A 10,995-nucleotide genomic window follows, 5' to 3' on the forward strand; every position below is an offset into this window, starting at 1 on the left:
TTTCATAATGTTACCTCCTTATCCTAAATGGGCTTTCTAGTTCTCTTTTAATTTTTATATATGTAAGGCCAGAAAGTCTACAGTTAGACTCATGTCATTTACTAAAATAACACATGGACTTCCTTTTGTGATTATATCTTTCGTCTTCTAATAAGTGTATAACTGCCGCTATAACAATACCTAGTCAGATGATGGATGTTCCTATCATAATACTCTCCCTTTTTTGCAAAGCATTCATCCCCTTGTATAAAATCTGATGTATTCCAATACCATCTCTGTGAACAGTGAAGACCGAATGACAACCCCCTAATTTGACAGGTGGAGAAACTGAGACCCTAGAGTTTCTGGAAGTTCCAGACTAGTTTGTGACAGAGTGAGATCTTAACATTTTATTTTCTGGTCGATTAACACAGTGCTGTTAATGATTAACATTCAGGACAGAACTAACTCTAGCCAGGTTAACAAGTCAGATACTTTTTTTGGACTTGGTGGAACCCACTTAGCCAGGTCCCTGAGGGGCAGAATTCACACTTTTTCCTCAGGGACAGAGAGTATGTCCTCTAATCTCCAGCCTGATGTATCCAGAGATCCCACCCGGTATGGTCATCAAGGTCTCCTCAGATCCCTGCGTCATTACCTGTTGGCATCCCAGGCAAACCTCAGGGTCCAAGGAATGTATTCGGCAAGGTGCTTCCTTCCCATCTCATTCAGCTAGTGAAGGAAGGGAAAAATGGAGAAGTGCAGCTGATAAGGGACTACTCACCACATTTGCACTTTCACAGGCAATTTAAAGCTGAATCTCAAGATTTCAATCTGATAGTTCCATCATAAAAATAGGTTTTTACTTCTCAAATGTTAGCCGAATTTTCCCTCTTACATAACTGTTTGGATTTGGAAACCCTGGGACCTGTATTTTTTCAATATGGAATTATGTCATTTGTAGCATTCATTCAAACCCACAACTCATCGTTCAAATCACATATTTCTAAACAAGAGAAAGTAAAATATGCTCCAATTCACTACTACTTTTAAATAATTAAAAGACAACTAAGAAAATGAAACCTAACCACTACTATTCTTCTCCTTCTTTTTCTTCTTTTTCAACCAACAATTGCTATAACCCACACTAATGAGGTAGACTGTGTTAAGAATTTTCTTCACTTAACATTTCTCATTATTAATAAATTTTGCACTGACAACTCTAAAGTGAACCCTTTGGATTTATGCACCTAACCTAATTACATATGCTGCATGTACGCATTTCATTATTTACTTGACAGATTCATTCCTTGATATAATAAATAATTAAACAAGAATCAAATATTAACAATCAGATACATGTTAATTCTCCTCAAATCTGTAGAAACAAACTATATTTTATCTTCAGTTCAACAAGCACTGATTAAAATTTCTTCATTAGGCAAATTTCATAAGCAAAGTTCTTCATCTACTTTTCTTACTTTCACTAAAAAATTAAACCTGGAACAAATTATTTCAGGATTACTTCATGGAAAAAAATGAATGTAACAGTATTTCTAAAAAGCCATAGGATTTGTAATCTTTCAAAAGCACTGCTGTATCTTATGTATGAAACATTAATCTGTGTTTGTTAGAAATTTTCAAATATGGTTTTATTATAACCCAGAAGCCAGCACCATGTTGGTTCCTACTAGTATATTACCAGAGATGTCTTGTCTTGTGGGAAAATAGTTTTAATCAAACAATTATTTTATAACTTGTTTAAAGAATCATTTCTAGGCATATGGATAATGGTAAAACTAAATTTAATGGGCCTGAAAATTTACCCTAAGGTCAAAGTATAGCTTTCGCTTTTTCCACTATAATGAGCCAGGTTTAAATTTTTTAATTCATGTATATCAACATCTTCATTGATCAAACAATTCTCACATTTTATCAAATTTTCTTTGGTTAGAGAATACCATACAATTTCATCATTTAAAAAATATTAAAGATTCATAGATAGCCACATTATTCATAAATACAAGATTAATGCCAGGCTGACAGGTTTTTGTAAAGATAAGTGCAAATACCATATCTATGTGAAACGTACCCCTGATGTTGCATATTGATCACTCTCTTCTCTTCTCTTCTAATGCTAAAGAGAGAATATTATGAAATGATTGTCAGGGTTAGTGTGTCTTTGACCTACACATGTACTATTAATAATTTATGAGCTGATTTGAAATACAACACCAAGAAACCAAGTAAAGACCACGGGGGCTGCCTAGGATGACATAGGCTCTGGATTGATAGCAAGTGTTACCCAGATTTTCAGGTTCTGTTTGCTAAAATCCATACGAAGACACAAATGCTCTTAATGCCAGGATTAACTGAATGGAAGGAAATCATGCTTCTTTGTTAGAAATTTCAAGTAGCTACATTAATCTCTTTTCATCCTATCCTTTCTTTGACATGAAATTTCCTTTTTAAATTATTTAATCAGGTTGTTAACACATACTATCCATAAACACTAGAGAATCTAAATTCAAATAAAGTGTAGATCTGGAGAGCAAATGATCAAGTCTTTCTTATTTCCCATGTGCCTTCAGACCCAAAGGTTGTTTGTGTGTGTCCTTGCAGACTGCTTTTTGCGCTCACACAATGATAGAGGAGGTAGGGAAAGAGAGTCCCCTACCCTCAGACATGGGATTGCACTGTGCTGCAGCCTGCTTTTTTCATTCAACAATATTATCGAAGACATCCTCTCATATCAGCATATACATGTGTAGCTTGTTTTTTAAATAACAATGTAGTATTCAATTTTAGAGACATACAATGGCTCATTTATCCCTTCCCTTATTAATAGATTGCCAAACTGACTTAGACTTTTCATAATAAAAAAGCAATGCTACACACACTGAATAAATTTGCTTATGCACTTGCTCAACTATTTCACTATGATGGAGTCCTAGAGGTGGAGTTGCTAGGTCAGTAACTCATTTTGTTAAATCTACTTGATCCATTAATTAGGCAAGGATACATAAATACTCCTATTTAGGATTTAAATAATGTAATATTTCATTATAGATATGCTCATGAGATTTAAGTACATTTTTTAAAATATACTTTAAAAACTTCAATAATACGGAGTAATTTAGAAAAACAAAGTTAAATTATTTTTATGTCTGAGTAGCTTTATGAAAAAGCAAACTAAAATCTAAGTTTTTTTAGTGCTTTAGCAATATGTCATCAAGCCATACAGATGTATACATTATTTTTAAATCAATGTCCAAAATCTTCATTTTAGCAATCCTGCATATGTCTGACCCTTGAAAAGTGCATTTATAGAGATTGACAACTGTTAAATTACTGAATGCTTTTCAGAATATATTCAAAAAATTTCACGTGTGAAAACATTACATCTAAGAAATCTAATTATAAACAACAATGCTGTTCTGTTTATTTGTAACCATCATAAGTATGTATATCTGTAAAATTCTCTACTTTTAACCTAAATTGTTTGAAGCCTTCTACAAATAGTATGATGGTTACCTAGCGTGGCTGTCAATTTCTATTATATGAACTAGAATATGCTTTCAGAAAAGATGCCTTGCATCTGATGACAGGCACTTCCCACCTGCTACAATTCATAAAAACTGGAACATTGATCATTTCTTGTAGAGATTTTCTTCAGCAAGAAGATAAAGGGAAACCTTGTTATGCCAAATGACTTACTAGTCAAAAGTAGCCAGGACATTGAAACCCGGAAACTAGTTAATGGTTTGTAACAAGTCAGAAATAAAGATGTTCAACCAAGAAAATGACATTAAGCAGCACTGGCTACAAGAGAAAAGAGCAGCCTGTCAGAATCATGCAAGGGCTGTGGTGACAGGTAGACAATAAAATGGGATGACATGGGTTCCTCTCAGTGGGGGTGTTTTAAACAGCTTTCTCTTGGGAGTTCCCATGCGCTGCCATTATAGGAAACCTTCCCTCTAAAAATGGCAGCAGACCCCTTGGAGGTCTTATTAAAATTCTCCTCCTGTGTTATAAAGTGTGTCGTCTAGGCAGGTGACAGTACCCGAACAGTTAATTCTTCATTGTTTAAAGGAAAGGAGGGACAGCAGTCACACCAGTAAGGTAGCTCAGCAGCTGACAGAGCCCACTCATATTGCACAGCAGGCTTATGACACAGGAAATGAGTCAGAGGGGAAATCAGTCCACAATCCCACCTAGAATGGCAGACAGCAGGAATCCAAACAGGGGCAGTATGGTGCATATGAATATTTCATATTCAGATTGGTATCCATTACATCTGCAAGTGAATTTCATATGCTTGCTTAAATCTCCATAGTGTACAGTTCAAAAGCAACATTAAGATGAACATTGTTTTCATTTTTAAGAGAATTTTCCTCCATTCCCACTTTCTGCCACAAAACTGCAGCTATAACAGTGTATCTCTACCTATCTCATTATGGGCCATGAAAGATATGCCACCAAAGAATTGAAAGAAAGCAAAGAACCCAGTGATTGCCCAATGAGTTCCTTAATATCAATAATTTCAGGGGCTGGATCTCATCTCTACTTCATTCAGAATAATGCTGTCACAGTTTTTTACTTAACCCTGTTTCCATGTAAAGCTGTATCATTACATCTGTCTATTTAAAGAGTTATAATACCACTAAACTAATTTCCAATAGAGTAATAGCTGTTAGAACAGTCTTTAAACCATTTCTTTCTTTCTTCTTTTATTCTATTCCCAACATATTTTAAGCTGTATGACAAAAATAAACATTTCATAACCTTTTTCAGCTAAGTTTTTTTTCTACTAATATCATTTCAACCAGTGGGAGGTCTATTTTTCCACACTGCAGTTCTACATTGAAAATTACTTCTGCCATAGATTAGCTGTCCCTTAGTGAGCTATGAAAGACAAAATCTTAGCCTCTTTAAGGCTGTCTTGTTTGACAGCATGCAATATTTACATGAAATGAAAAGCAAATATTTGTTCTCTTCATACAAGCTATTCAGACAAACAGAATTGGTGTTTACGACATGACATACGATAAATGGTCCACATTAAGTAAAATCAAAGTTATTTTAAAAGGGCTGGCAAAGCAGTTCATGCCTATAATCCTAGCATTCTGAGAGGCTGAGGTGGAAGGATTGCTTAAGCTCAGGAGTTCAAGGCCAGCCCAAGCAAAAATGAGACCCTCTTGCTTAGAAAAATTATCAGGGCCGGCTGAGGCGGCGGCGCTGCCGGCCTCGGGCCGCTCGGCCTTGCGGCTCACCTCACAGCCTCTCCTGAGCCCGCCGGGGCCCGCGCTGGCTAGCACTTGCCCTATGAGTGTGTCACTGGTTGTCATCCGACTGGAGCTCGCGGAACACTCGCCCATCCCCGCCGGCTTTGGCTTCAGCGCAGCCGCTGGGGAAATGTCAGATGAGGAGATCAAAAAGAAGACACTAGCTTCAGCTGTTGCCTTTTTAAAAGGGAAGTCACCAGGAGAGAAAGCAGCAATCATCCATCAGCACCTTGGCCGTCGAGAAATGACAGATGTGATCGTTGAGACCATGAAGTCCAACCCAGATGAACTAAAAGGTACAGTGGAAGAAAGGAAGTCTTCAGAAGCATCCCCCACTGCACAGAAAAGTAGAGATCAAAGTAAAGAATGCATAAACGCTGCTCCTGATTCTCCATCCAAACAGCTTCCAGACTAGATTTCATTCTTCAGTGGAAATCCATCAGTTGAAATAGTTCATGGTATTATGCATCTATACAAGACAAATAGGATGACCTACTTAAAAGAAGATGTGAGGCGCAGTGCCATGCTGTGTATTCTCACAGGCTCTGCTACAATGACCAGTCATGACCTTATGAGGTTTGTCACCCCATTTAATGAAGTAATTGAACAGATGAAAATCATCAGAGACTCTACTCCAAATCAATATATGGTGCTGATAAAGTTTAGTGCACAGGCTGATGCGGATAGTTTTTACATAGCATGCAATGGCCACCAGTTCAACTCAATAGAAGATGATGTTTGCCAGCTGGTCTATGTGGAAAGGGCTGAGGTGCTGAAATCTGAAGATGGTGCCAGCCTCCCAGTGATGGACCTGACCAAGCTCCCCAAGTGCACAGTATGTTTGGAACGCATGGACGAGTCTGTGAATGGCATTCTCACCACATTATGCAACCACAGCTTCCACAGCCAGTGTCTACAGCGCTGGGACGACACAACATGTCCTGTTTGCCGGTACTGCCCAGAGCCAGTAGAAGAAAATAAGTGTTTTGAGTGCGGTGTTCAGGAAAACCTTTGGATTTGTTTAATATGTGGTCAACATGCTTATAAACACTTTGAAGAAACGCAGCACACCTATGCCATGCAGCTCACTAACCACGGAGTCTGGGACTATGCTGGAGATAATTATGTCCATCGACTGGTTGCAAGTAAAACAGATGGAAAAATAGTACAGTATGAATGTGAGGGTGATACTTGCCAGAAAGAGAAAATAGATGCCTTACAATTAGAGTATTCTTATTTACTAACGAGCCAGCTAGAATCTCAGCGAATCTACTGGGAAAGCAAGATAGTTCCTATAGAGAAAGACACAGCAGAGGAAATTAACAACATGAAGACAAAATTTAAAGAAACAATTGAGAAGTGTGATAATCTGGAGCACAGACTAAATGATCTCCTAAAAGAAAAGCAGTCTGTGGAAAGAAAGTGTACTCAGCTAAACACAAACGTGGCCAAACTCACCACCGAGCTGAAAGAGGAGCAGGAAATGAGCAAGTGTTTGCGAGCCAACCAAGTCCTCCTGCAGAACAAGCTGAAGGAGGAGGAGAGGCTGTTGAAGGAGACCTGTGACCAAAAAGGTCTGCAGATCACCGAGATCCAGGAACAGCTGCGCCACGTCATGTTCTACCTAGAGACACAGCAAAAGATCAATCAACCACCTACCTGCCCAGACGCGGCAAGAAATCCAGGAGGGACAGATCAACATTGCCATGGCCTCAGCCCCAAGCCCCCCTTCTTCAGGCAGCAGTGGGAAGCTGCCCTCAAGGAAGGAGCGCAGCAAGAGGGCCAAGTGACCTTCAGAGAACAGACTGTTGTCCCTGACACCACGAGGGTGTGCTGGGATTTTCAGCTAAATGTGAGGGTGGGCCCTAATAAGTACAAGTGAGGATCAAGAAGCAGTTGTTTGGCTCTTTCATTTGCTAGTGTGTGGTATAGTGAATGTAGAGGGTGCTGCCTGGGAGAGCTGAGGGAAGGGTCAGTAAGGTGTAATAGTTCCCTAACCTCAGACATTCTAATGACAATTTTGCCTTCCTGCTTGGTTGATGTGCCAACTCTGCTGTGCATTTTTCCGTTATATTTATGGAGTTGGTGTATTTGACATACAGTTCTGGGGTAGGCTTAAGATTATTTTTGTTGTTGTTACCTCAAAGTAAAGTTACCTAGCACTAAAGTACCAAACCTCCCTGAGGTCATAGCAGCTGCTTTAAAGAGAGGTTCCCATTGGCAACTGAGGAATTGTGGAAATTTCTTAGTATTAGTCTCCTATCATTGTCATCCCTCTCTTCCTCTGGGGAATTGAAGAATTGCTTGAATCGTACATGAAAAGAGGTTGGGTTGTAAACTGGGCACTGGCTTGTCACCAGCAGTCATCTCTTCTTGCTCCGGGACTAGCCAGGAAAAACAAGCTGGGGCATATTGAGTAGCCTCAGTGCAGGAAAAATGGTAGCAGTTCCACTGTTTATTTTTGGTGACTCCATACGTCATTATGAACCTCAACTAAGAAGGGGGCTTAATGGCTGCTCCAAGATTCAAATCTGGGAGTGGATTTCCTAGCATCTACCAAAAATAAGCAGGGGGATTTATCATCCATGAGAAAATGTACAGTGAGTTCTGTGACTAGCTAATTGTGTATTTTGCTGGGTTCAGTATTTTCTAAATGTTTACAAAAGATTGGGCTGCTTGTTCAGGTTGCAGCTAGAGAGAGCTTGGGCAGATTTTCAATTATGCTTTCAAGATACAACCAAAGGATGTTTCTAAATCCTAAAATTAGAATTTCAAAAGAGCCCCCTTTAAAACAGTCTCATAATGCTTGCTGTGGGCCAACAGAGGGTCAATGTACTTTTCTGTAGAACCATAAACATCAAATAATTCATAACATTCAGTAATTAAACAAACTTAAAGTAAGACCCATGTTGGAATTTAGCTTCTAGGTGAGGTAGATGGATAGGCTGATAAGATATACTGGAAAGTGGTGAGTTTTATTTCTCGCTTTATAATTAGCCAAAGGTTTCAAATTATCACATTTTGGAATTATTTTTTAGCTTGTGGTCAGGCCTCATCCTATTTGCCCTTGTCTTACATGTTACTTGTGTTAACATATCAATTGCATCACCATCCATTTTTGTGGGATGTGCTTGAGCATTTCCCAAAACACCTTACCTATAACTTTGCAAAATGAATGTACTCAAACATTCTTCATTTTTCCTTAGGGAAGACCAACTCTCTAAGTTCTCCTTGGACTTATATATACAGATATCTTAAAGAAAGGGTGGGAATGTAAAGCATAACCTAATTCTCTTTCCTATAGAGATTCTATTTTATTTAAAATCTATTTTTACACTAGTTAGAATCCTGCTGTTTTGGCCAAGTATTTGTCTTGCATGTCTGACTTTGCAGAAGCTGGTGTGGATCACAGCATACTAATGAAGAGAATTAGAAGTAGTTTACAAAGCTGGCTCCTCCTCATTTCTCTGTGATCAACTCCACCACAGAGCCCTGCCATCAGCTGGGAGAACAGAGATTTTTCAGCACAGGTGGATAAATGCTCTGAAAGGCTATGCCCAGAGGAATGAGCAAAGAGGCAAATATTTCCAAACTACATGAAGGTTTAAAAAAAATATGTTCCAGGAAAATAAAAAATCTTGTCAAGATATGTAAAGAAAAAAAAATTTTTTTAAAGAAAAAAAACCAGTCAATTGACAAAATTACATAAGATAGAAGCTGTTAGTGTTTTCTTCAGGATGGAAATGAACCACATAATAGACCACATACCTTGAACAATGAAATTGCATTAAAATAGCCAAACTTTGAAATTTAGAAAAAAAATTAGCAGAGCGTTGTGGCATGTGCCTATAGTCTCAGCCACTCCAGAGGCTGAAGGATCACTTGAGCTCAGAATTTTGAGGTTGCTGTGAGCTATGATGATGGCACTGCACTCTATCTGGGGCGACAGAGCAAGGTTCACCACAGGGATGGGCATAAGAAACATTTCCTGTTACCCTAAAATGTTTCCAATTAAAGTTGCCTTTCAATTCCTTTCTCCAGGGAACTTCCTTGTAGCTAGTAGGAAGCTGAGCATCATTGCTATCACTGCCACTTGATCAGGCACTGAGCCACCACCTCTAGTTGCCCAATGAAGTCATGTTTCTGCTTAAGAAACTGATGCTTCCTGAATACACAGCAGCAGTGATTTACCATAAGATGCTTTCAGGGGCAAATTTACTTTTCTCACTTCTAGGAGTTGTACCATCATGGCTGCCCTGGGGAAATGCCTCAAGTCAGAGGGTAAATATCACCTTCCCCTAGACCCACTCTGTTCTAAAGTCACAAAAATGGGACTTGTTCTGCTTCATGTGGGCAGTTTCCCATCTGCTGAACACACATTTTAATACATAAACTCTATTTCCAGGAATAATACCTATTGGGATTAACAAGCAAATAGCATCTCTACAAGGTTCCCCGAAAAGAAACCCTGTCAGTGCCACTCATACTATCTTCAAAGACAAGGCACTATAATTACTTTCTTCTCCTCATTTCCTTGTCTGGATAAAGCAACAAAATCAAAAGAACCTATCCATTGTCCCCTATCCATATACCTTCCAAAATGTGCATTTGCTCTGCAGGCTGGGATCAGAAATTTCATTATCTGTATTTGTATTAGTAATTCACTGCACAAAGAGAACAGGAGCAGAGGAGGGGAGGACAATGGAAGCAAACATCAGACAGACAATTGTATATATGCAAATGCTTGCAAATTTCTGCCAGCATATCCCTATCTATAACCAAGCAACATGGAAGTCTATTCATCTCTCCAGCTTCTTTGCTGCCAAATGTGGTTGTGGCATGGTAAGAAAATATTCAGAAAATGTTGAACTTTCAATCACTGGACCTAAATCTAACTCAAAATCCACAACATAAAAGACTACTGCATAAATAAAATCAGTGGTTTTTTTTAAATCAGCGGTTTTTCCAGAAAGATACAAGATATGCAACCTCCCGGCTATTAAAGGTAAAAAGAAAAACAAGACTCATGATGGCGGACAGGACGGATATGTAGCCCACCTCTCCCAAGTCATCAGGTGAGAGGAAGAGGGGTCTGGACCTTTCCTGCACATGGATTATTGGTATGGACGGACAGCTGGAGACACTCAGCGAATTGGTGGATTGCTGTATATGAGGGTTAATTTAAAACCATGGACTCTGTTGTAGAGATTTTTCCCTGCTTGGCCATGCTGGCCAGCAGGCCCCTCCCTTACGGAGGACAGCAGCTTGCAATTACTGGCAAAACCCAATTGACGAAAATTTATTCCTGAGCTGAGGGTGGCACCCAAAAGGAGAGCCACTCAAAACCATGGGGAGCTGGGCAACCCAATAGAAAATTGAAGGGAAGGGATCCCACCTGGGAAACAGACATTTTGAACTATCCAAAATGGTGGACACCTTCCCCCAGAACAACAGGAGTGATTAAATAGACTGGAGCATTCCTGGTGGGGAATGTTGGAGGGGGCTGGCAGTTCAGGCTATGCGGTGAACTGGCGGTTGGCTGTACTCAAAAGTCCCGATTCAAAAGGGAGACTCTGAACCACAAAACTGAGAATAAGGTCCCCGCTCCAGCCACGGGAACCAGCTGCAGCCGCAGGACCATTCAGCAGCCATGCAAGCCACCAGCAGCCAGCACCCTCCCTCATAGCCAATTGCAGTCGCCAGTTTGCAGGAGAACGTGGGAGCAGAGTGG

The 10,995-nt window shown here is 39.5% G+C and overlaps 1 protein-coding gene across 1 annotated transcript; it reads left to right on the forward strand.

The window, feature by feature from the left end:
• Positions 1-5,217: 5,217 nt before the first annotated feature.
• On the forward strand, positions 5,218-7,054 carry LOC128598830 (BRCA1-associated protein-like). The gene is given in 2 exon segments (XM_053609617.1): positions 5,218-6,906; positions 6,908-7,054. Coding segments are annotated over 2 exon segments (1,749 nt in total). The 5' UTR covers positions 5,218-5,304.
• Positions 7,055-10,995: the final 3,941 nt, after the last annotated feature.

The sequence above is a fragment of the Nycticebus coucang genome, chromosome 11, assembly GCF_027406575.1.
Source record: "Nycticebus coucang isolate mNycCou1 chromosome 11, mNycCou1.pri, whole genome shotgun sequence".
NCBI lineage: Eukaryota > Metazoa > Chordata > Mammalia > Primates > Lorisidae > Nycticebus > Nycticebus coucang.